Source organism: Diabrotica undecimpunctata, chromosome 3 (assembly GCF_040954645.1).
Source record: "Diabrotica undecimpunctata isolate CICGRU chromosome 3, icDiaUnde3, whole genome shotgun sequence".
NCBI classification, from domain to species: Eukaryota; Metazoa; Arthropoda; class Insecta; order Coleoptera; family Chrysomelidae; genus Diabrotica; species Diabrotica undecimpunctata.
The window spans coordinates 46,964,145-46,991,237 of NC_092805.1; the positions used below are offsets into that span (position 1 = coordinate 46,964,145).

Sequence of the window (27,093 nt, forward strand, 5' to 3'; positions counted from 1 at the left end):
AGACATAAATTTGAAATCAAATGTTTGAAACAATGGAATGTGAGCCGTTCAATGTGGCAATAGCGCGCATTTGACAACCGAGCGTTTCCAAGCACTGCCTCCCTTCTTCCCTCCCCCCATCAGACGTAGGCCAGCTAACCGCTGCCAATTAATTTAACCTGCACTTATTTTTGCATTATAAAAGCGTACCGGTTGTGAAATTTTAATAATTGTCGTAGTTGATTGTCATTGATTTCGTTGATTTGAGTGAGAGAAGTTATTGTAGTCAAGATGAGCTCAGCAAAGAAACGCAAGTATAATGATGATTATATCAAATATGGGTTTATTTGTATGCGTAAAGATAATCACGAATGTCCTCAGTGTGTAATTTTCTATGAAGTATTAAACAATAATGTAATGAGACGTAATCGTCTTGAAAGACATTTGTCATCTAAACACTCTTTTAAGGACAAACCAAAGGAATTTTTTGCTACAAAATCTAAAAATTTAAAACGCATGAAGTTGGATAGTACTGGTTCTACGGCTCAGCCATCTAAAAAAGTGCTTGAAGTGCCATATTATTGGAGAGAGACTTGTTAAACCGTGTTTGTTAAAGGCAGCTGATATTATTTTTGGAACGCAAAGTAAGCAAAAGTTATCTCAAATACTTCTTTTTGACAATACTGTGAAATTTCGCATTGATGATATGGCTGAAGACATATAAAACCAGGTAGTTGATGGAGTAAAACAATCGCCATTTTTTGCTATTCAGTTAGACAAGAGTACAGACATAGCACAATGTTCTGTTGATTTTTTATGTTCGGTATATTGAAATCGAAAGAATGAAACACGAGCTACTCATTTCTACAGAGTTGAAGACCACGACAAAAGCTATTGATGTTATTAAAGCAGTGTCAGATTTTTTTGACAAACATGAACTCTCTTGGCAAAAACTGATCGGTGTATGTACGGATCGCGCGAATTTAATGCTTGGATCTCGTTCAGGATTTGTACAATCGGTAAGAGAGAAAAATGCTGATGTGACTCTTTCAAATGAACTGAATGCTGTCTTAAAGTTGTGTATTAAAGTAGTGAATTACATAAAAAACAGTGCGTTGAATACTCGACTGTTTAAAACTCTTTTTAAAGATTTAGGGAGTGATCACAAAACACTGCTATTTCATACAGAAGTACGATTGCTCTCAAAAGGAAACATGTTGGCAACATTATATTTGACCTTCGAGATGAAGTAATCACCTTCTTGGAACAGCAAAAGCTAAATGAACCAAGCGTGGCCTTTAAAAACATTGTCTTCTTCTTCTTCTAGTTCCATGACCGTTATCGATCGTTGGATATCATGGCTACCATATTCGCTATCGTGACTTTATTGACAGCAGATATAAATAACGATGTAGTTGATTTTCCATACCATTGCCTTAGATTTTTCAGCCATGATGTTGTTCTTCTACCAGGACCACGATTACCTTGGATCTTTCCCTGAATGATCAGATGTAAAAGATCATATTTTTCAGGTTGTCTCATAATGTGACCGAAGTATTCCACCTTGCGTTTCTTTATTATATTGACCAGTTGTGTTGTTTGGTTCAGCCGTCTAAGGACCTCCTCATTTCTAACTCTGTCGACCTAGCTTATTTTCAGTAGTCATCTGTATACCCACAACTCAAAGGCTGTCAAGCGTCTAAGGATAGCCTCAGTTAGAGTCCACGCTTCCACTCCATACAGCAGGACAGGAAAGATGTAGCAAGATGTCATTTGAACTCTAAGGTCAATGCTAAGATTGCATTCAAAACATTGTACCCAAGTAATATTGGCTTTTTCAGACATCTTTGAATCGTTGAACAGCCTTAACCTAAAACTGCAGGGTGGAAACTCAAATATAGTTACTCATCGTGATGCAATCAAGATGTATATTGAGAAATTGCAACTTTTAATGTGTAAAATATCAGCCAACCCTTTGCAATTATTCGAGTTTCTCTAAAGTTGAGTCAATCTCAGAAGAAAAACGCTTCAAGGACATTTATGAACGATCAAGTTTGAAAATCCAAACAGCAAACAATTTGGAGAGCCTAATTGAAGAGTTCCAGAAATACTTCCCAAACACTTGTGACGATAGTATTTTCAGAATGTCAATTGACCCATTCCATGACTATAGACTCCCTGCCTGAACCACTTTAAGAAGATGCATTGCAAATAAAACATGATTCCTCTGCCAAATACAACTTTGATATAATGGACAAACCTTCATTTTGATTAAAACATTTCAAAGTGTCTTGGTGTATCACGTGAAGCACTTCGTTTATATTTGCCTTTTTCAAGCAGCTGTTTGTGCGAAAAAGCATTTTCAACACTTGTGTTTCAACATAAAATCCACAAGGAAACTAAGTTCCTGTATCCTGTAATCTGTAAGTATACCATCTAAATTGTAAATTAGACATAATGTAAACTAAATTTCGTTTAGTAATTTTTAAAGGGTTTTTACCCCCATATTTAGTGGCTACATCCATGTATTAACCATGTATTAACTTGTAAGTATTAACCACATTTTACATTAACCTTAGTCAAAACTTAAATTATTTTATGTTCTTTTTAATTGAGTGGTTAAATACTTTTTTTAGGGCACTGATGATGGAATACTTATTCCGAAAACGTTTTGTCAATTTAAGATAGCCCAACTGGGTTTTTTATAAAGGATTTTATTCAAAAAAATATCGGAATAAACTTGATGCTGCTAGTGACTTGAGTTGTGCACTTACTAAAACTCAGTCACGAATAGGCATACTAGTAAAGAAAATACAAGCACATCCATCTCATTAACCAACTTAATATATATTTCTTTTATTAGTTATTTTTGTATTTTATAAAAACTGATATTATTGTATCTTATGGCAATAAAAATAAATGTTTTGTTTTTTATGTAATACTTATTTGTTTTTGTTTTGTTTCTAGGCCCATACAATTTATTTTTAAGGGGCGCGGAGAGATAAACTTTTATTTCAACAAAAAGGGGCGTGGTACAAAAAAGTTTAGGAACCACTGATCTAGACAAACGATAAAACGATGTTTACTCGTTCGCTATCTGATTAGGAATCAGCAGAGTTCGATTTATTTACGTTGTATATGTATATAAACAATTAAACATACATCTCTTAAATAATTTAATACGTGTTCGGTGGTTTTGATGTCATCTGAGATTCCATATTTTCTTCTTTTTTCTTCGTAGTACTGGCAGGCAATCAATCAGAATATGCTTCACCGTCAATGGGAGAGAACAGTTTCTGCCGGTTGGCGACGATTTATATATATATATATATATATATATATATATATATATATATATATATATATATATATATACATATATATATATATATATTTACACGACCCGACTATAGCTCCTCTTTTCAAAATGCGGTTATAAGTCGTCTTCTAGAAGGAGTGAATATCTTTAAAATATTATTCGTGTATATTAATTTTTTTACAATTCTTATAATGTATCGAAAATAAAAACATTATAATTTTTTATACAATTACCAAATTAAAATCAATTGGTCTTCCATCTAAAATTACTATACATACCTCCTCCAATGTATATTAAATTAACAAAATAAATCTTTCTGCTATTCAAAATATACGTCAAAACTACATTACAGTGGTTTACTCCTCCAAATATAAATCAGAGACTAAACGACGGTGGATACGTAAACCAAATAATATATTAGAGTATATTTGGCGCGAAAAAATCTGTAAGCCTAACGATTTCTAACGTTTTGTTTTGCAGTGATAAAATATTCTTTATTCATATTACACGTGTAGTGCACTGGAAACTCTAGGTATGTACTTATATAATTTTTATTTTGTTACAGAACGGGTAATAAATACAATTTAATATTGTTTCAATTTAATAGGTAGTTGGATTGAACAAAACTACTAGATAATTATGCAAAATAATATATTTTCTGTCTTCTCCACATTACACATCAGATATTTTTGTACACTTTACAAATATATCTGAACTACATTTATAAACACATATTATACAGTGTATCAAGGGATTGATTTAACTATACATGTAATGGATCAAACATTTTTGAATCTCGTTTTGATATTTTGGCGTCTCGGCTGGTTAGAGTTGCACAAGTTTGACTTGAATGTTTGAAATTGACTTGAGTTTGACTTAATTTCCAGTCAAACTCAAGTCAATCCTTCTGACAAATAATTCTTCTTCCTGTGTCACTCCTATCGGAGATTGGAAATCATCAAGGCTATCCTGACCTTGTTTACAGCTGACCTAAAGAGTTCATTAGTGGTGCAGCCAAAAAACTCTCTCAAATTCCGCAACCATTCTTTTACGGTCCAGATTCCGTTTTCCTTTTATTTTTCCTTGAATTATATTTTAAAGTAATGCGTATTTATGTCCTTTCATTAGGTGACCCAAATATTATTTTCTTCATTTTATCGTTGGTAAAAATTTCTGGGTCTTTTCCTTTTCTTCTTAATAAGTTCCCAAGTATTTGTAACTTGATACTTTTTCAATTTGAATGATGTTTATACTAATATATGCTGGTTGTGTCATGTTTTCACTGAAGACCATATACTTGTTTTTTTTATATTGATATTTATGCCATAATTGTTGCAAGCAATATTTATGTTTGTAAGTAATCGTTGTAATTCTTCTACTGTTCTTGCAACTAATACAGTGTCATCCGCGTATTCAATATTATTTACAACCTCTCCACTGATTACGATTCATTCGTTTGCTTGCAAAAGGGGTTTCTGGCAGATGCTTTCACTATAAACATTACATAGCAGCGGTGAAAAGATGCCTCCCTGCCATACTCCTCTACGTATTTCTATTGCCTGTGATGTCTTATTTTCTATTTTTATGATATTTTCCTGATTCCAATATATATTGAGAATTATTCGCAGATCTTTATTATCTATGTCCTCTCTTTCAAGAATATCACTTAGCTTATCATGGCGTACTCTGTCAAACTTTGGCAAATAATTCAAGTCAAGTCAAACTGGTCAATGGTTAAGGCATTGAAAATTCAAACTGTTTGTTAAACTAGTTTGAAAGAGTTTGAAAATAATTTATTTATTTTAGTAGATATACTTTTTTTTCAAGATAAAAATAATATTAAGATGCCAATTTAGATAACAAAATTCGATTCAGGTCAGAATAGAGTCGTAAATTCAAGAAAATGATTCATTTACACGTAAAATTGCCTGCTTAGCAAGTTTCATTTTATCGGTGATAATTTTATGCCTTCTATTCTGTCAACGATATCATTTTTTTGTTTATTTAAATGTTGCATAGATTACGGCAAAAAATCCATGGGCTAGTTTTTTTATAATACCAAGTGTATCTGATTTAGTGAAATTGATCCGATTTTTGTGAAATTTTGTATTTTGACATAATTTCATATTTTGAAAAACTTTTATTAATATAATTTTGCCGTATTATTGACCGAAATAAAATTTTTTTTTCTCAACTGTCACGGACAACTTGAATTTTAAAAAGTAAACATGTGCTTGAAATTATTTTCAGATCAAGCAGGCCGGAACCCCAAAACATCAATACGAGCATAAAAATTTTGTATAAAAGTATAAGAGTATAAAAAAAAGTAGGGTTCAAATTTTTGCTAACTTAGTTAAACAATACTTAGATATTTTATCACCAGTATATTTTTAGGATGAAACCAATTCGTTTTTGTAACAGAGCGTTAAGTCCCGTAAAAATTAACCAATCAGTAAGCGAGAAAGTAAATTCAACTGAAATTCTTTCGGTAAGTTCTAGTTAGATATTTAAAAAAACATTGCTTATACTTAAATAAAAAAAATATTTTGTAGATCAAAAGCTCTCGATTTTATAGTGGATCTAAAGAAAATATACTCCCTTGTAATTTTACACTACAAGAACAACATAACAAAGATGAAGATCAGTATACAGTTGGTAAAAAAACCGCTAATGAAATATTACCGATTGAAAATTCTAATGCATCTGACATTTCTTCCGTAAGTTTAACATTTAAGAGCATTTTATTCTCAAATATGAACGGTATGCGGCAAAATAAACAGTACTAAAATGCGTATGCCTCAGATTTGTATGTGTCATGCACCGAAACGTATTAAGTGATTTCTGAACGACTTTATAACTTATGTGAATGTCATGATAATTTTAGGTGCTTCAGGATGGTTCTTAGTTTTGCAGAAATTTTTTTTATCGTGGAGTACTATTTTCGGTCATACGGAAAAGGTCGCGAAATCGGTCCAAAAAGCTTAAAATCGACAATAGTTTTAGCAGGACGGGCAATCTGTCACACGGTCAGTGCTCTTCAAATACTGTTCAGTGATTTTCCATACCCATCGCAATTATCAGGCCTAACCTAACTAACACCACATGATACGTACATATGGGGAATGCTGAAGGAGGCAGACCGATACAATGTCTGACATTCCGGAATAACAAACTCCAATTAGATTTTTTTAGTGCCAGAGGGCATCTTTAACATCTATTTTATCGGAAACGTCGTCGTGAATAATGTTGGTAAGGCTATATCATGTATACTAAATATATAGATATTCATGTACATTTCAATATTCATTTCAGTACTGTTTATTTTACCGCCTACTGTATTTCCCTACTTCAGTCACTTTTTACTATGAAAAATAATTTTAGGAAATATCCTTAAGTTCCCCTCAATTTTATGGTTCACCTGACAGTATCTTCACACCTGAAGAAAGTGATAAAGATAACACAGATTCTCCAGACTTAGAAACTCCATCACCAGCTTCTGATGAAATGTTAGATTCCAATTATGTTCCCTTCGATGATTCTTCAGTAAGTGCAATAAAACTTTTAAAAGAATAAAATGTGTTGTGTACTCTGTAATATTGAAATGGATAACAGAAAAAATATAATATTTATTTAATTGGGTTTTTAGGAAAAGTCTTCAGGTTCTCCAGAAATAAATAATTTTTCTTCCCACTTTTGTCCAAAACAAGTTAACAAAGATGAGTTAAATATTGAGGTAAGTTTATTTCAAATATTTTAGCAATATAATTCAAAGCACATACTTTTTAGGAACAATCTAATTCACCTTCGTCTTCTGTCAGCCTAAATATCCATCAACATGTGGAAGAAACTTGCAATATAAATACGAAGTCTTTAAAAAAATCTGTTTTTTGTTACTTTTGTGAATCAGTTGTATTAAATTTTCCTAGACATATACAACGAAATCATCAAAGCGAATTAGAAGTTCAAAAAATTTTGGTTTACCCTCCAAGAAGTAAAACGAGAAAGCAATTGTTATTTGCTTTGAGAAAAAAGGGAAACTATTTGTTAGGTTCTGCAAATTTAAAACCAGTTAGGAAAGGATCTGCAGATACAAACTACCTACCGTGTGACCACTGCTTCGGCATGTATTCGGCAAAAAACTTATGGCGCCACAGAAAAATATGTAATCCTGATTCAATAACCAGAAATTCCCAATCACAAGCACAAAATTTCTTATTAAGGCACCTTAAATTGGACACTTATTTAAAAGAAACTGTTTTTCCTCGAATGCGAGCAGACAATGTATCACTCGTGGCTAAAAAAGATCCGCTCATTTGTGCGTTTGGCTCAAGATATTTGAAGATCCATAGAGAACAACACTTTATACCAGTAGCGTCAAGAAAAATGAGGGAATTAGCTAAAATTGTTATCGAACTAAGAAAAAATAGTTTCTCAATCAAAACGCTTTTTGACTCGTTGAAACCAGAATATTACGATTCTTTAGTTTTTGCTACTAAAATAGTTTCAAAATATGATAACGAGAGCAAAACTTTTAAAGCTCCATCATTTGCTAAAAATATTGGCACTACATTAAAACAGTGTTGTGATATAGCACTTATGCTTAATGCGAAAAAGTCTGAGTTTACAGTTAGAAGTGCCAGCGCTAAAGCTGACTTAAAATCTTTAATACAAATAATAGAAGGAAATTGGAAATATGATATTTCCAGTCAAGCTGCAAATGATTTAGACATGAAAAAATGGAACAAAGTGACGTTAATACCACTAGCAAGTGACCTTAAGCTATTGAAAAACTATCTCGTGCGAAGGGCAAATGAATCTTGTGATAAATTACAGAAAAATAATAATGATATTAATTCTTACATGTTTCTGTTAGAAACTATATATTGCCGTCTTATCTTATTAAATAGAAGGCGCCCTGGTGAATTAGAAAGAATGACCATACAGAGTTACATTAGCGCTAAAGATAATCAATGTTATGAAGAATTTTCTGAAGCAATTTCAGAAACCGAAAGAATTTTAATGAAAAGTTTTAGAAGAATAGTAATAAAAGGTAAAAGGGGACGTGGTGTACCCGTCCTAGTAAGTAAGGATGTACAAGAACACTTAGAAATGATTACAAAATGTAGAGATTTACTTTTAAAAACACCTAGTATTTACCTTTTTGTTAATCCAAAATTTGATAAACCAATTCGAGGGTATGAAGTAATGTCAAAATATGCTAAATTATGCGGAGCTAAAAATCCTAGTGCTCTTACATGTACAAGGCTGAGAAAACATCTAGCAACGCTAACCCAGTTGTTTACCATGTCGGAAAATGACATGGAGCAACTGGCTTCATTTATGGGGCACACATTAGGAATTCATCGATCTTCATATAGACTCCCCGATGACATTTATCAAACTGTAAAGATCTCTAAGTTGCTCCTGTTAATGGAGAAAGGTAAAGCAGGTCAATTCAAGGGAAAAAGTTTAGAAGAAATAGAGATAAATTTGGAAGAAGACATTATGGAAGATGATGATGGACATAATAACGAGGTATTTGGGAAACAAAAAAATGAAACCAATGATGTTATTGAATCAAAAGGTCCAGAAAGTTGTAATAATGAAAAAAAGGGAATATTGGATATGAAGGCAAAAAATAAAAAAAGGGTTTTAGTTCCATGGACAGAAAATCAGAAGAAAGTAGTCAAAATGTATTTTAAAACCCAAATTAAACAAAAGAGGCCTCCCAAAAAATCGGAATGTGAAGATCTGATTTTAAAAAATCCTGATATATTAAAAAATAAAAATTGGCTCAAAATAAAGGTCTTCGTTCAAAATGAATATAAAAAGTGTTAAATGTCCAAGTTTTTTTCGAAATTCAGTTTTTGCAATATATTCTGAGTTTTCGTTAAGTATTTTTATTTGTGTTTATATATTCAGTTTTGTTCATATTTTTATTATTTGTTATTATTAATTTTATTATTAGTTATTAATTAACTTAATTTAAAAACACACAATAAGACAATCTCAGAACGCCTATGATGTTAAAATAACTGGTTGTTTAAACGATAAACTAACTTCAATAAACAACACATTAGATCTAAAATATATTTTACATGTAGTGACTTAGTGGGTATGTCCTATGTTTTTAACATTATTTTAATTGTGACGTCTACTTTTTAGTAACAAATTTTTACATGCTTGGTAAGTCAAAAGTTTAACTTTTAAATCGTATTATGTCTGTCATAAAATGTTTTTTTAGTCAATATTACTTCTTGAAAAAGGCATGGATTTCCTGCCGAAACGTCGAATAAATATATGAAAATGCCTTAGTACCAAATCAAAATTTTTTTATGAACCTAAACCCAAGAAAATCCACTAAAAAAATATATATTAAGGTTCAAGAACTAAACTCAAACTATATATATATATATATATATATATATATATATATATATATATATATATATATATATATATATATATATATATATATATATATATATATATATATAAAGTAAAAGGCGCAGGAGAACATGCTGCCAAATTAAAATGGAGCTTCGCAGGACACAATGCCCGACTAACGGATAAAAACGGAACCACGCATCGGAAGCAGAGGAAGACTACAAATGAGATGGAGTGATAATATTAAGAAGATCGGAGGACACAACTGGATGCAAGTGGCTCAAAATAGAAAACACTGGATTAATTTGCGGGAGGCCTATGAAGGCTGAAAAAGAAGTAGGTATTTAAGATCGGCGAATGAGTAATTCTTCAATTTTGTTGTATATTGTGAGTTTATTCGACTTGTGTTTGCTAGTTTGTCCATTTTTTATTATCAGCTATTCCTACATGCATGGTACCCAAATAAATCCTACTTCTTTTCGAGACGATTGAGTAATATTTAACTCATTTTTTATTGTCGGATACATTGGATTTGTAAAGTTTATTTGTTTTACACCTAATAGGATATTTAATGAGTCTATGATGATAACACATTTATTCTCGCTAAGCGTTTTGAAGAAAATTAAGGCTTACAAAATTGTTATGGCGTCACTTGTGAGGATACAGTAGTTTGTAAGTATGGATAGTGAGTAGTGTATTTACAGTAGTATGCAGATGCATGTCTGTCACGAGTTTTAGGGGAATCACTGAAAATTTGGAGGTAATTAGAATAACGAGACATAACTGCAGAGTACAACTGTTTGATGATGATCGGATTTGTAGTTGATTTGGGGTATTTTGTAAGGGGTTAGGTCAATGGTAAGTGGTTGGATTGTCCATGGAGGAGATTGTATTGGTTTTACAAGGGGATTGTTATTTTTAGTTTGTTTTATAAAACCAATACTAGGACTGCAAATTTGGGAGAATACTACATTTTTTCTGTACTGATATTTTTCCTATATAGTTTAGAGTTTATAGTTTAAGTTTTTGAATTCTTATATATAAAAATGGTTTTCTCTGTAAAACTTGTAAGATATTCATAAGACTAGTTCTGAAGACACCCAGTGCTAATCTCAAAGCTGCAGATTGTATGCTGTTTAGTTTTTTCATAAAGCTGTTTAGCTTGCGGCACCGTAGCATATGCAACCGTAATCTAATTTACTTCTAATAAGTGATTTGTAAAGGTTAAATAATATTTTACAGTCGGTACTATAAACTTTATTAGTAAACATAGTATTTTTTTAACAGTATTTTAAGTGTGTCTAATCGGTTGTGGCATGCTTGGTATAATTTATTAATATGCACATTCCAATTTTATGTTTTATCAAAAGTAACGCGCAAGAAGTTACTTCATTCGACAGTTTTATAGGTAAATTATTTAATGTTAAATTAATTGTATGGTGAGTGTTATTTTCATTAAAAATCTGAAGAAAAATGAACTCCAATTTGTAATGCCCAGTTTTGAAGTCGATTTAACATAAGTTGTAAGATGCTTAATTTAGGTTATTCGATTTAGTGTAAATAACAATATTATCTGCATAAATAATAGCTTTATTAGGAGCTCTAATTACATTTATGATACTATTAAAAGCTACTAAAAATAGACCCTTGACGGATTCCATTATCTAGAATTTTTCGAGAACTTATGATTCCATAAGTTCCACAAAAATAAAAAATCTTAACAAATTAGAAGCTTTTGAGTTATGGTGTTACCGTCGCATGCTCAGAATCCCGTGGACAGCACACATATCTAACGAACGCGTACTAGAGACCGTGCACAAAGAGCGAGAATTGATCAACATCATCAAAATGAGAAAGGTCCAATACTTCGGTCATATAATGAGAGGACCTAAAAATCGCTTACTCCGGTTAATCATTCAAAATCATTTCAAAACAACTGTCCTGGCTGCGTAACATTAGGCAATGGACAGGTCGAACGGTCGAGGAACTGTTTCATCTAGCTGCCGACCGAGAATCATTTCATCAGCTTGTCAATATGACGATAGCCAACGCTTGAATACAAGCACGGAACACAAAGAAGAAGATGATTCCATTTATTCTAACTTGTATAGAACGATTGCTTAAGAAATTTTTAATAAATGTAAGCATGTTACCTTGAATTCCTGCTAATATAGAGTGTTTTCATGTTCGATCAAAAGCCTGGGTTACGTCAAAAAATCTTACAATCAGAAGTTATTCTGATTGTTTGCGTCATTAATTAAGGTGTGTGGTAAGATATGATTATCCAACCGTCCTTTTAGAAAACCACTTCGCAAATGGGTAAGATCTTCTTTTTTTAAATACCATGTTAGACAATGAATTAAATCTTTTTCAAGTATTTTGCTGCATGTGGGGGAAATAGGATGGTAAGATGACGGTATACCTTTGGGCTTATTGGGTTTAATGAGCGAAATTATTGATATTATTGTTCCAAAGTTTTTAGTATTTTTGTTTATAGCTTATTTATTTTTTACTTTATAATAAAAAGTAATCAAAATAATAATAGATAATTTAATTTGTTACAAATAATATTCTACATAATTTTCTGTAAGGTTGCTTGTTTACGAGATACGGCGCGAAAACCTTTTGCACCCTTTTTACAATATGACCGTTGCGGGACAAGGGTCCCGTAATTAAACATAAGATTATACGTACCCTCTCTATACCTTAAAAGAATAAAATTGCGTGAAATGCACGCTAAACCCTAAAATGCAATATTTCATTAGACTATATCAGCTGTGCAAAATCCATCAGCTAAAAATGTACACCATTGTTTTTTCTTTCATTTTTCTACTTTTAAATAACTTATAACAGCCACAGAAAAAGTAGTTTGTAGCGAATTTGATTTATTTTTGCATTTAATTAGTCACTGATTTGAAAACTATGGATTGTTTTTTAACCAAGAGGAGTAATTCAAATTTACCGCGCCATAGTGCTTGTTTGTAATTGGTCCAACCGCAGGTATGTTCACTCCACTAAATTATGACATTTTGACACTAAAGACATTTCATAAAAAAACAGTTCTTTTCAGAACAATTTAGCGACTTATAAGTGTTATTAAGATAACAATATGGATTCAATGCCAAGTACTAGTGGTAATGATCCTCCTCTACCTAAAAAACGCCGAGTAGATGTGGGTCATTTATCATAAAATGAAAAACAATGCATTATAAAGATGTACAAACAAATTAAAATGGATAATCCTGGAATGAAAATAACAGCCGTGGTAGCAAAAAAAACAGGCAACAGGTTAGTTTTGCAGAATAGTTAGTGTTAAAATTAAGACTTACACTAAAGTAATGTGCTAATTTTAGGTGTTGCGAATTCAACTATTCACAGAACAATTAAGGAATATAAGTAGACTGGAACAGTAAGATGTCCTAAAAATATTGGCGGTCGACCTTCTATCCTTGCAACATACAATGAAACTATGTCGTTATAATAAATTAAAGTATGTTATAATATATGTTATCTACAATGTGATAAATAAACTCTAAAAAATCTTAAACTTCATAACAATCCAACACTTTTTTTATTGTAATTAGAAACACAAAAAAATATATATTGGAAGTGAATTAGAAAAAATTGTTATTCAAACATAAACAAAGTTAGGTTAGAATCGACGTGTAAAGTTGTCCGATACTGATTACTGGATTACTACAAGGCCGAGATAGTCAACCAAAAAAGAAGATATATTTAGTGACTTTTCTATTAACTTTCTTGGGTGTGAATCTGTTTTTTTAAGTTTACTCCTCCTGGTTACAAAACAAACTATAATCACAGAATAATAAACAATCAGAATGCCCACTCTGCTTGAAAAGATAAGTAAGCGCATCTAGTTCGCGCAGACGAAATCAGCCATGTTTTAAACGGCAGTGACATTTTGTCTGGTGTGCATAGAACAATTAACCCGATTTAATTTATTTACGGCAACCATAGACAGAATATGCACTATTTTATTCGTACTTTTAGTTGAAGAATAGATTAAATTATTTCAAATTTACTAAATTATTAATCTTTAAAAATTTAAACTAAAGTTCTATCATAGCTCATCACAAATTTCTCAATCCGAGTCTATGTTTCCGTTTAAAATATGGCGATCACTTGCTGACACACTTTAAAGGCGGCATCTGAGAGTAGACATTCTGATTGTTATTTATTCTGTGACATAGTAGTAAACTGAATTTTAAATGTTTTGGCAAGTGATATTAATTTTATTAGCATTTTTTGTTAAAGAATGTAAGCCTAAAACTATTAAGTCAACAAAATTGTTGTTTAGTCTAAAAATTTTACATTCGTATTTAATACCCTGACCCTACGTAAAATAGAAAGGGGCAACTACAACTACACGCACAATAAAACACAAGGTCCATAATCCCTGGATTGAAATACAAATATGACAGATTAAATTCTACAAACATAATGACTATATATAAAAATTAGTCATTTAATAAATTTGTAGTAAAATGTTTAGGGACTAGCCAATAAATTAAAAAATAATAATGCGTCATGCGTTAGAGAATGCCAAAACGAGGGTTATAATATGAACAAATTAAAAACAAGGATGCATAATAAATTAATACGGCTATGAAATAACATGCTAAAGAAAAAATGTTGCCAAATAACAAAGGAATAATCTTGATGTAACAGTAACAGTAACATAAATTGTTAGATATGTTAAAAAGTGGTAAATATAAGATGAGATGTTTTGTTCTGACTATCGACATATTAGTTTTGAAATACGACCATTGTTGGAAAGGTAATAAGCTTTTTAAGAAGATTTATCGGAATTCTAGTGAGCTGGGACTAGGAATCATGTTAAGCCTACCTAAAATGAAGTCTAGACAGATTAAAACATATGATCAGGAATACATTGGATCTAAACATGGCTGCCAAACAATTTCAAGAGTGTACCATAAGGGTAACATTATAGCTGAATATGTTTGCTCGACGAGAAAAACACAAGTTTCTAAACTTGTAACGTAAATTACTATTGGCTGCCTCGAACGTCCTTTTCCGGTCTTAAACTGGAAAACATTTTCTAGACAAAAAACTGTCCAGAAAGTATATTTTCTGGTCGGTCTTTATTTACGTGTACATACATTATCATTGATAGAAACAGAAACAAGCAAACATAAATAAGAAACAAAATTACGCCTTTTTAGAGCATTATTATTTCCTATCGCCAGCTACTATGCTTGAGAAACATGTACCATCAAAAAAGCCGATTCAAAGCGTTTACCCTTAGAATGTTGCTCATACCATGAACCGCATAACGAACAAATAATTTAATACTAGAAGAACATAACATGATTGTTTATTTAAGAATAGTTCCACTAAAAATTGATTAATCACTAGATGAAAATCTTTTTGTAATATCTCATACTACACATTTCAACTTAACTTGCCCACATTCTCAATGACGCACTTTTAATATCTAAAAACATAGTATGTAAATGTTGTAAAAACATGAAGTTGAACTTAAATACAAAACTTTTTTTTACAACCAAACTGAAAATTTGGAAGAAGTAAATTTTTTTCTACCCACCATACCAACCTCTGTTTGAACATTCCTTCAGTGAATTCCATAGTGTAGAAAGAAAATCTTCTTCTTCTTCTACGGCACTACAGCCCAAAATGAGCCTTGGCCTCCTTTATTTTTTGCCTCCACCCTTGTCTGTCTGTGGCTGCTCTTCTCCATACACGGACTCCTAAAAGTGCTTGTGCGTCGCTGCTTACTGTGTCTTCCCAGCGCTTTCTTGGCTTTCCAACTGGTCTCTTTCCCTGCATTCTGGCGTTCAGTGCTCGTTTTGGTAGCCTATCCTCTCCCATTCGTATCACATGTCCGGCCCATTGCAATCTTTGTATTCTAATGAAGTCTGACAGGGGTGTTTCCTTATACAGTTGATAGAGCTCGTTGTTATATCGAATTCTGAAGATTCCGTTTTCCCTCACAGGTCCTAGTATTCTCCTCAGTACTTTTCTTTCGAATGTGTCGAGTTTGTTTTTGGATGTTTCTTTCAGGACCCATGCTTCGCTGCCATAACATGCTATTGGCCGAATTAAAGTTTTATAGATTCTCATCTTTGTATTTCGGTGGACACTTTTAGACCGAAATATATGGGAGAGGGCAAAATAAGCTTTGTTTGCCTGCGTTATCCTTTTTCGTATTTCTCCATCCTCTGCTCCATCGGCATATATTTCTACTCCCAGGTATGTAAACTTTCCAACCGTTTCAATGTCATCTTCATGCATAATGTTTTGTGGGATTATATTTCTTCTCGTCTGTACCATTATTTTTGTTTTTTCTGTGTTAATTTCCAGACCTAGCCTTTTCGTTTGTGTTTTTAACTCTGCGTATGCTTCCTGTGCTCCTGTTGATGTTCTACTCATAATATTAATATCATCGGCGTAGGCAGCCAGTTGAACCGTTTTATTGGTCAGTAGGTTTTCTCGTCCAGTTTGCATTTGCCTAACCACATACTCCAGTGCCAGGTTAAACAATGTTGGAAAGAAAATCGGTCTATATATATTTTATATGATTAATCGGTATTGGTAAATTAATTACATCAACAAATTTGTTTAGAGAAGACACGAAATTTTTCCAACTCTTTTTGGATGTTGATTTTAGATGTTTCTTAGTTTTTGCTATCCTAGCTTGACACTTTTATAATTTCCTTCTTCTTCTTATAGTGCCGTGCACCTATAGTGCGTTGGCGAATTATCCAGACGTCTGTCTTTTGCGGCATGCAAAAGATCGCCAGTGTTATTTATGCCTGTCCAGTTCTTTATGTTCCGTAGCCACGACATTTGTTTGCTACCTACTCCTCTCTTGCCTTCAATCTTTCTCTGGATGATTAGTTGAGGGATTGCGTATTTTTTTCCTCTCAGAATATGGACGAGGTATCCAATTTTTGATACCTTGATCAAATTGAGTAGTTCTTTCTAAGTAATTGCCTTTCTTAAGACTTCCTTGTTTCTCACTCTATCTGTCCATAGTATGAGGAACATTCTTCGCAACGTCCACATTTTGAAGGCCACCAACTTATTAATGGAAGGTTCTCTTAACGTTCATGCTTCCATGCCGTATAGCAATATGGACCATACATAGTATTTAACCATCCTGTAGCGGAGATTGAAGGAAAGATTGAGGTTAGATAGTAGCGGTATAAATTTGATAAAAGCTTGTCTTGCTTGTTCGGTACGGCATTTTATTTCTTGTTGATGATTCCATTGGTCATTTATCATCATTCCCAAGTATTCAAATGTTTTCACTTGATCGATTGGAGCATTATCTACTTGCAGTTGTATTTTTAAAAGTGCGTTTTTTCTTATTGCCATGCATTTAGTTTTTATAGCATTTATCTTCAAGCCATATATTTTTCCCACCGTGTTTATTTTATTTAACATCAACTGCATATTCTGTTCGTTGTCTGTTGTATATTATACGACGCGGTGTCGTCGGTGTAACGAATGTTATTTATCGGGAACCCGTTTACCTTTATTCCACACTCAGAGCCTTCCAGTGCCTCTGCAAAAATGTTCCCCACATAGAGATTGAAGAGCATATGAGACAAAATACACCCCTTTTGTATCCCTCTTAAAATTTCAAATTCTTCTGTGTTGCTTGATTTGTTCAGTCTCGCTCGTGCTTTTTGATTCCAATAGAGATTCTGGATAACTTTTATATCTTTCTCGTCAATGTTAGCGTTGTGTAGTATTTTGATCATTGCGTCATGTTTTACGGTGTCGAACGCTTTTTCATAATCGAGCAATGTTATGACTATGACTATATCCTTTCGTTGATATATGCAGTTTTGTACAAGGGTATTCAAGCAAAAATCTACTTCACGTATACCCAGTCCGCTCTTGAAACCAAATTGTGTCTCGCCGCTTAGATCTTCCAGTTTTTTGAACATTCTTGTGTCAAGGAAGCGAAGGAACACCTTAAGAAAATGGCTGATTAAACTTATCAGTCTGTGGCCTTTGCATTGTGTCGCTGTTTGTGATTTAGGAATCATTATAAAGGTTGAATAAAGCCAATCCGTTGGAATGTGGCCGGTGTTATATAGGGCATTGAAAATTGTTACCAGCATGTAGACGTTATCATCTTCCAACAGTTTTATGGCTTCCGTAGTAATTCCATCCGGTCCAGGGACCTTGCCTAGTTTTGCTACTTTTATAGCGTACTCCACCTCGGCGCGAATAATGGGAGGGCCGGATAAATTTTCCGTGGGTAAGTTAGTAGTTGGCAGAATCGGTCTATTATACACAAAGAGGATTATAATTTCCAAAACTAGCATTTTAAACGAAGCTTAGATACTGTCCCCAATTTCAGGAAGAGAATATAGAACATGCAGGAAATGGGGCATACGACCAGATAGAAATAAGCCTGGCAGAAGTTAAGAGGGCAATCAAGACATTGAAGAACAAAAAAGCCAAAGGACCCGGAGGAATACCAAACGAACTAATTAAAAACGGAACGGAAAAGTTATTCCGCATGCTGCATAGAATGTTCGAAAGAGGACTAAATGGAGAAGAAATACCTGCGGAATGGACACAGGCATACATCACATCCATACATAAGAAAGGAAACAGGAAAAAATGTGAAAACTATAGAGGAATTAGTATAATATCGTCGGTAGCTAGACTTTACGGGAAAATTATTAAGGAAAAACTAGAAACTGAAATAATAGGAAAAATTGGAGAAGACCAAGCAGGGTTTACAGTCGGAAAATCATGCCTAGATCATACGTACACATTAGAACAACTAATAGAAACGAAAATGGCATAAGGTAGACCGGTCCATCTGGCCTTTGTTGATCTAAAGAAAGCATATGACTCAATACCTAGAGTCAAATTATGGGAAGCAATGAATGATCTCGGAATCCGACAAACACTAATAAAAGCAGTTAAAGCACTACTCTGTTTAAAATATTCTTGGAAAAGACACTCAAACCATGGAGGAGAAAGTGCGAAGGAATGGGCATACCAGTAAGAGACGAATACCTATACACCTTAAGTTTTGCCGACGATCAAGTAGTCATCGCACAAGATGAAGAAGATCTCAGCTTTATGCTCAGAAAACTAGAAGAGGAATATAAAAACAACGGAATGGAAATAAACTTAGAGAAAACCGAATACCTAACAACAGAAAACAAGGATATGAGAAACCTAGAGATAGACGAGGGAAGACAAATAAATGGAACAGATAAATTCAAGTATTTAGAAACCATAATATCGAACCAGGGAACAACAGAAGAAGATATAAACAACAGACTGACACAAACAAGAAACTGTATAAGACAACTAAACTCAGTGTTGTGGGATAAGAACATTACGATAAAGACAAAAAAGAGAATATATAATACCCTGACAAGAAGTATTCTGACATATGGGTCCGAAAACTGGACAATAAACAAGAGAAATAGAGGTAGAATAAGAGCAGTAGAAATGGAGTTCCTGAGGAGAAGCTGTAGACTTACAAAAAGAGACAGAATTGAAAACGCAGAGATTAAGCGGAGAATGGGAGTGCAATCAGACATAATCGACTATATAGAGGAGAAGAGACTATCCTGGTACGGCCACATCAGAAGAGCGGACAGAGGACGCTGGATAAACAAAATCACAGAATGGAGCCCGATTGGAAGAAGAAAGAGAGGAAGACCCCGAAGGTCATTCAGAGATAAAATCGACGAGGCTATGGAGAAAAGAACCCTGCGAGATGGAGACTGGAATGACAGGGAAAATTGGAGAAAACGGTTGAGTGAAGGAAGACAGTGAAAACTGTGAAAATCCTTAGTAGTAGTAGTAGTATTAATTAAGTTTACTATCAAGTGATGTATTTATATTAAATTATTCATTTAATATTTCGTCCTAATTGTACAGATATGTCAGAAGCAAAAAATGTTACATGCAGAATGTACGTACGTAAGGAGTAACAAAGGTTACATCAATTGCTGAACTGTTTTGATCTGGTCGGGTTACGTGAAATATGATAATTTTTATTTTTTATTACGGAGATTTATAGCGGAGAAATTAAAATTATTTAATGAAAAAGACAGTCAAGATTTGATTTCACGTAAAAAGCGTCTATGTATCTGTTTATACGTATTTCGCCTTAATAAGGCTCATCAGAACAGCTATTCATAGGCGTTCTCGACGTGAAAAATAAATCTTTCCTGTCTTTAAGAAGCAACACTAAAATAAATAGCTTCGAAATGGACGCAATAGCGACATCTGATAATAAATCGTTGATAGTTGAGGAGACATGTCGTGGAATGCAAATTTTAGATTCCCCGTGTCTCTATTAACATCTTTATCAACGTCAGCTTTGCCTTGCAATTTTTAGAAGGCTCAGATTAAGGCAGAAATCTGAATTGTGTTTCGAAACTATTTTACGGATTTATTATCAGATGTCGCTATTGCGTCCGTTTTAGAAGGCTCAGATTAAAGCAGAAATCTGAATTGTGTTTCGAAACTATTTTACGGATTTAAAATTATTTAATTTAACAAAGTAAATAAATTTTAATTAAGATGAACCGTGATTTTAAAGTGCAAAACAAAATAATTCTTTTAACCCTACGAAACGCTAATGGATTTCCTGCACACCACATCTTGTGGGTTGTACTTAGGTTACAGGCGTATAATTTTTAGGGCAGTGAAAGTTAAATACGACTATTTAATTAAATTCTAAATGAATGAGGACCCAATTACAAAAGGGATCATTTCATTCTAACTTTAGTTCGGTTACATTGTATGTAAATATTGGTTTCTGCAAACAATGTGTTTATATTTATTTATCCGTATTTGATTCTTAAACAAATTTTTAAAAGGTCATGTTAAATATTATAACGTAGACACTACAACCTCATTGTGTACTTCTAAAAGGTTCAAAGTTCTAAAAATCCAGAAATTCTCATAAAGAAATTATCAGTAAATAACTGTGCCTGCGATGAAAGTAGTAGAAAGTAGTAAAAAAATACCAAAATTTAGGTACACATTATTTAAAGAACTAAAAACCGACGACCGAAAATTTTTTAACTACTTTCGTATGCCAGTTTGCTCCTTTGATGAATTCCATGTGAAACTCAACAATGTTTTTCAACCGCAAAATACGCAATTCAGAAATGATATATCTGTGCTCTGTGCATGAAGAGAGTTAAGTCTTAAAACACTGTTTTGAGACAAACGCGTTTCAAGTTTGCAATAATCTATTCGAGTTATACTTTTGGAGTTTTTGTAAGAATGTATACGTCAAAATTATTTTAAATATTTTTGATCAACTAAATATTTGTTTCTCTCAATAACGTAATTAATAAATAATATAAACAAATCCTAGAAGTATTATAATAGTTACTTATGTACCAAGGGTAATAAATAGATGTTTATGCCCAGAGGGCGACGATGTAAGTCACCCGAGGGCATATACATCTATTAATACCAGCGGTGCATACAAACTTTTATGTCATACTAGTTCGTTATTGCATCTACAAATAAATATGTGTGAAAATAACCGTGAAAATGCAAGATATTTTTGAGATCCCTAACTTAATTTAAAAAAAAGCGGAAAAACCAACGCAAAAGTTACTACCACATAAGTCGAGAGATGCTTACGACAAGAAATATAAAAAATTACAGCACTGAATGCCAGAAAACCATTTAGAATACATTAGTGAAACTGTGCTACTTGTATACTTTGCCGATCTCGTCGAAACATTTTCTCCGAGTTCCCTGTGGTCCAAATATTCAATGGTAAAAAAGACTTGAATCTTAAATAAGAATATTAACATTACTGATTTGAAATGTTGTTAAATAAAGATGTTTCTAATAAGTTATCTAAGTTGTGTATAAAAGTTTACTTTTGGAAGAGTTGGTAGAGGAAACCATCTGCTATCCTATTTATCGAGCAGTTTTCAAAAATCTTTTCTCCAAGTACAAAAACTAATTTATAAAATTATTTAAATTTAGATTCTATATTATCTGTATTTTACCGTAGGAAATTTATTTTATTTTGTCATATTTTCTGTATTTAAATTAGCTTTCTTCTATTTTTTGTTATTAAACTTTTTTATTTTGGATAATTATTATATTATTAGAAAAGATAATGCAGAATTTCACAGTTAACAACCAAGATTTGTATCTATTACAGAATTTTTGTACCTATACTTATAATAGGTGGCCATGCTTTTTAGTTTTCAAACAATCAAACTATTGGCGTGTGTTAAAATTAATGCAAATAATTCACATTGTTAAAGATCAAAATATAGTACTGATCAATTATGTCATATATTAAATGATTCATCTAGTGAAGGTGAATTCAGTGAATCCGATAATAGATAGTTCTGTCAGATGAAGATGTTTATTATAAAGTACAGATATGATTTCAATACGAAATTTAAGAAGTAAATTTGAAATTAAAGCATAACTTGATTTGTACACATGTATGTTTTGAAATGTTTATTTCTGCCTTTTATAATACCAAAAAAAAAATAAATATTTTGGAGCATAAGATTGTCTTGTACAATTGCTTTAGTTTATTTTTTTTGTTAAAGAAGATGTTAAAAAAAATGATTATTTGGGATTGGTTGAAGCATTACATGTAAACGCAGATGTAAATGAAAATATATAGGAATAGCCAAATTTAAGTAACAATTCATGAAAAGATTTTGGAATGCAAAATTTGATTTTACCAAATCTTTCGGGTTATTATTCCATATCATTTTTTTGCATTCTGGTAGAATATATTTGTTTTGAGATGACAGTACAAAAAACAAATACGTTTTCTGTACTGAACTTGAAACGTTATTTTGATCAGATGTTGCAGATCATTCACATATAAATCAATGGGAGCCTGTGTGTGTTAACGAACTTAAAATATTTTTTGGACTCATTGCATATGGGAACATGGAAAACCAATAGAATCCAGGGCTACCAGAATACCGATCTTTTCTTTTAATTGAAATATTGTAGCATTTCTAAAATTCCTTGATATATATGGAAATCTCTCGTATTTGCTAAAGTATCAAAGAATATTTTTAGTGTATTTCATTTTCTATTCGTACGTATTAAAACACCGAATCCTTTCAATTCATCTTAGCATCAACGAGGTCGAAAATAAACCATTTTAGAGTTTGTTTATTATTTTACAAAGGTGTATTTTCTCGGCATTCTTTGATCGTTAAACCGCTCGATACTGCGTTTTCAAATAAATATTTTGCGTTCCCGTTCCCGTCTAAATGTTTTGTTTATACCAAGTTTGTACCAAGTTAAGAAGAGAATGATTTTAAAGAATTAACTTATTCTCGCTAAGGTCGCTGCCAGAGGCAGTTGATTTTAGTGTGAGTCCAAATTCTTCATAAAATTTGTAATGTTCTTGTGTTCTTCGTCTTACGTTATGAAAAATAAGTTTAGTGGCAGTTAATTATTCATTTATTAGTTACAGTTAAAGTGGGGATTTGAAATATACCCACATTGTTCCAGTCTTTTTAAGAAGCAGAGCTCCAAAGTTTGTGTTCCAGTGCCCCAATTTCCAATCTCAATTTTGTCTTGTCCTATCACAGTGAAGATGAATTTGCTCGAGTGGTACAGAGTTTGAGTTCCAGTGAAGTCTAGTTTCTACCCCCAGAATTTTTGTGTAAAACCCCAGTGCAGCCCAGGTAACTTTTTTGTGTTAAAATTTAAAGTAAAGATAGACATTTTTTTAATAATAATAATTTGCTTTAATAACAAAAATAATTTGTAATAATTAATATTTTACTATCTAATCATTTTTGACATTAGTTGTTTTGTTTTTAAAAGAAGGTTAACCTCTATACATAGTATATCTAAAAAGATATCTTTATTTGTAATAATTTTTTTTGCCACAGTTTATAGCACAGTATTTTCCTTAAGTTTTGTAGCATCTTGGAAAATGGATTTTGTAAACAAAAAGGACATGTAAGTTTTTCTTTGTTATTACTATTATTATATATTAACTATTAATATAGTATTTTGTACCATTTAATAGCTGTAACTGTTTGTGGTAAGACAGTAATAAATGTTTTGTTTTTTTTTCTAAACCATTTTGTTTACTTCTCTTAATTAACTCTCTAACCCTTTTTTTGTGTTTAATTTAAAAAGGTATATTTTTCATTTCTAATAATTATTTCAGAGAAAAACGAATACTGGAAGAGAATGTGCAGAGACCTAGACAACACGATAGGGTATAACAGATCAACGGAAGCATGGAAAAAAATAAAAAACATCAGAAGTAATAAACGAAGTAAAAATACCATACAGATAATTATATCAAAAGAGTGGACAGCATTACACAAAATTATTGCAGGAGAATAGGCCGGAGTATATCTCATACGACCCTGTGACAATAATAACTGAGGAAGCAAAAATCACAAAGAAAGATATAAATAAAGCACTAAAGAAATCCAAAAAGAATAAAGCACCAGGACCAGGGAACATAAAAATGGAACTGCTGAAATTTGGAGACGCAAGGATAGTATCCTTTATATGAATGTTGTTCAATAAAATCGAAGCAGAAGAGAAGATTCCCAATGAATGGAATTTATCATACATGTCCTTTAATTCCAAAAAAGGTGACAAAAGGTCACCAAATATCTACAGAGGGATCAGTGTAATGCCTTTAATAGCAAGAATCTTTTCATCAGCTATAAAAGAAAACTAGAACAACACATGGACCATTATAGCGAAGAATAAGCCGGATTCCGAAAAGCCAGATCATGTTTAGATAATATATTCATTATGAGACAGGTGATTGAAACGAACAAAGAAAAAAACATTGAAACACATATGACCTTTTCTCTATAGGGAAAGCATACGATAGCGTGCCCAGGAAACAACTATGGGAAGCAATGAGAAGAATGCGCGTTAGAGAGAAATGGGTGAATATAACACAAAGACTGTATAAAGAAACACAAGTGCAAATAAAATTAGGTAATAAAATAACAAAAACAGTCACCGCAACAAAAGGCCTTAAACAGGTCTCTCACCTACACTGTTTAACATATTATATAGATCAGGCTTTGAAAAGATGGTATAGAAAATGTGGTGGAACAATGGGCATACCAGTACAAGAGAATATATTACATTCACTACTTTTCGCAGATGATCAAGTCATTTTTGCACAAGACAGGGAGGATATGGAATATATGATAGGGAAATTAAAGGAAGAATATGAACTTTGGGAATTCGATATAAATATGTGCAAGACCGAATACTTATGTATTGGACCCGAGGTTGCAGATTTAAACTTAAGTTTAGAAAAAGAGACTATTAAGAGTTGTAAGGCTTTTAAGTATTAAGGGTCAATGATTAGCCAAGATGCTACTTGTATGAAAGATAGAGAAATGAAAATAGCACGGGGAAAACAAGCCACAAGAGCACTTCTTGGAGTGATATGGAACAACACTCTAACCAAAGAAAACAAAAAGAGGATCTTTCAAAGCATAGTGATGAATATTACCCTATATGGAGCGGAAGTATGGCCAATGATAACAACAATACGAAATAAAATAAGAACAGTTGAACTGGACTTTATGAGAAGATGTCTACAAATCACAAGAGCAGATAGAATAAGAACGGAGGAAATATGGAACAGAATGGAAGTAAAATGCTCAATTACAAAAAAGTTGGAAAACAGAGCTCTGCAGTGGTACGAGCATGTACAATGAATGCCAGAGCATAGGTGGCCAAAAAAAAATATTAAACTGGGACCCGCCGGGAAGAAGACGGAGAGGAAGACCTGCTACAAGATGGAAAACATACGTCGGAAATGCTATGATAGATAGAGACCTCAGAGAAGGTGACTGGGAGAATAGAGTGCTGTGGAGGACGAAAACGGCGAATTCATAATGGGAAAAGCCGAAGAAGAAGAAGAAGATAATTATTTCAATAGTTACAACTAGTTATTGTAATCGTTATAATTTGGCACCTCGAAGCGATCTTTAGATCGATAGAGATCTTTCTTGTGTTTTGTTTGTCCATTTGTTCCAGGAGACTCATGTAAGTACCTCTTTGTTTAATTTTTGTAGTTGCCCCAATTAAACCCTCTTTGCCATTTTGAGATGTCTACATTTTGCCAGAAATCCAGAAGAGAGCATACTAGAAGATAAACTGTATAAAATTAAAGCACTTTTAAATTACTTCAATAATAATATAATGGCTGAAATATATTATAAGGAAAAAATCTATCTCTTGATGAAAGTATGCTATTGTGGCATGGTAGATTATCTTTTCGAATATATAAATGAAAAACAAACGTCACATATACGGATTGAAATTTTATGTGTTGGTAGAACACAACGGCTTAGCACTACATATGAAATTATACACAGGGCGTTATGACTCTACAGGTGGAAAAGGCCACTCGGAAAAAGTAGTCTTAGAACTAATGCGATATAAACTAAGTGTTGGACATTCTCTTTTTATAGATAATTTTCATGGGAATGTTGATTTAGCAAAAATTCTCTTACAAAACATTACGTCCTGCAGAGGACGTAATTCAAAAAGTAAAAGGTAATTCAAAAAAGTTTTAGAAGCTAAACTAGCACAAGGACAGACACTAGGGCAATACAAAAATGGCATTTTATTAGGAAAGTGGAGAGAACAAGAGAAATTATGAACATATCCATGTAGAAAAATGATCTTATCAAAACTGAAAACAAAAAAAAAACTAATAAAAATAAACCTACTCACATCGAAATATAATGAGATTTTGAGTGGTGTTGATCGCAAAGATCAAATGCTCGGTTACTATCCATGAGAGCGAAAGACGTTGGGATGGTATAAAAAAATAGCTATTCACATATTTTAAGTACCTATTCTTTTTAATTCCTATTATTTGTACAAAAGTTATACTTCATAGGCTGGTAGAAAAATAAATTTATATGAATATCGTTTAGAACATTTTAGACAACTTTTACACAATTTTAAAACAGTATTGGTTATTCCAACATACAAACTACAACAACCAACAACAGAAAAATACAACATTTCAAAACTTTTAAATGTTGATAGTAAAGGTCGGATAAAGAGAAAAAGATGTAAGGTGTGTTTAAAGAATATTTTAAGAAAAGACACCATATTTGAGTGCAGCTTCTATCCTGGAAAACCTAGCGTTAAAAATTGTTTTGTACAGTTTCATAATGCCAATAATTTGTAATTATTATATTCTTGTAATATGTTTTCTATTAAAATTTCCAGTAAATGTTTCTTTTGACAATAACGACTTTGTGCAATTTAAAAATTAAAGATGCACATGTGAGTCACTTAGCAGACGGATGAAACATCCATGATCCAGTGCTGACTACACCTATGAGCGTCATTCGTGAAAAAAGACAAAATATAGCCAAAAC

The 27,093-nt window shown here is 32.5% G+C and overlaps 1 protein-coding gene and 1 long non-coding RNA gene across 2 annotated transcripts; both read left to right on the forward strand.

Moving 5' to 3' along the window:
- The first annotated feature begins 3,401 nt into the window (after positions 1 to 3,401).
- Positions 3,402 to 5,943, forward strand: LOC140435581 (uncharacterized). Its single transcript, XR_011950179.1, has 3 exons — positions 3,402 to 3,830; positions 5,693 to 5,786; positions 5,851 to 5,943. It is a non-coding gene; the product is annotated as an uncharacterized lncRNA (long non-coding RNA).
- Positions 5,944 to 5,954: 11 nt separating this feature from the next.
- Positions 5,955 to 9,139, forward strand: LOC140435582 (uncharacterized). Its single transcript, XM_072524328.1, has 4 exons — positions 5,955 to 6,015; positions 6,680 to 6,841; positions 6,945 to 7,031; positions 7,085 to 9,139. Exons 2-4 carry the CDS (start codon positions 6,803 to 6,805, stop codon positions 9,134 to 9,136), a joined length of 2,178 nt encoding a protein of 725 aa, XP_072380429.1. The 5' UTR covers positions 5,955 to 6,015; positions 6,680 to 6,802; the 3' UTR covers positions 9,137 to 9,139.
- The last annotated feature ends 17,954 nt before the right edge of the window (positions 9,140 to 27,093 follow it).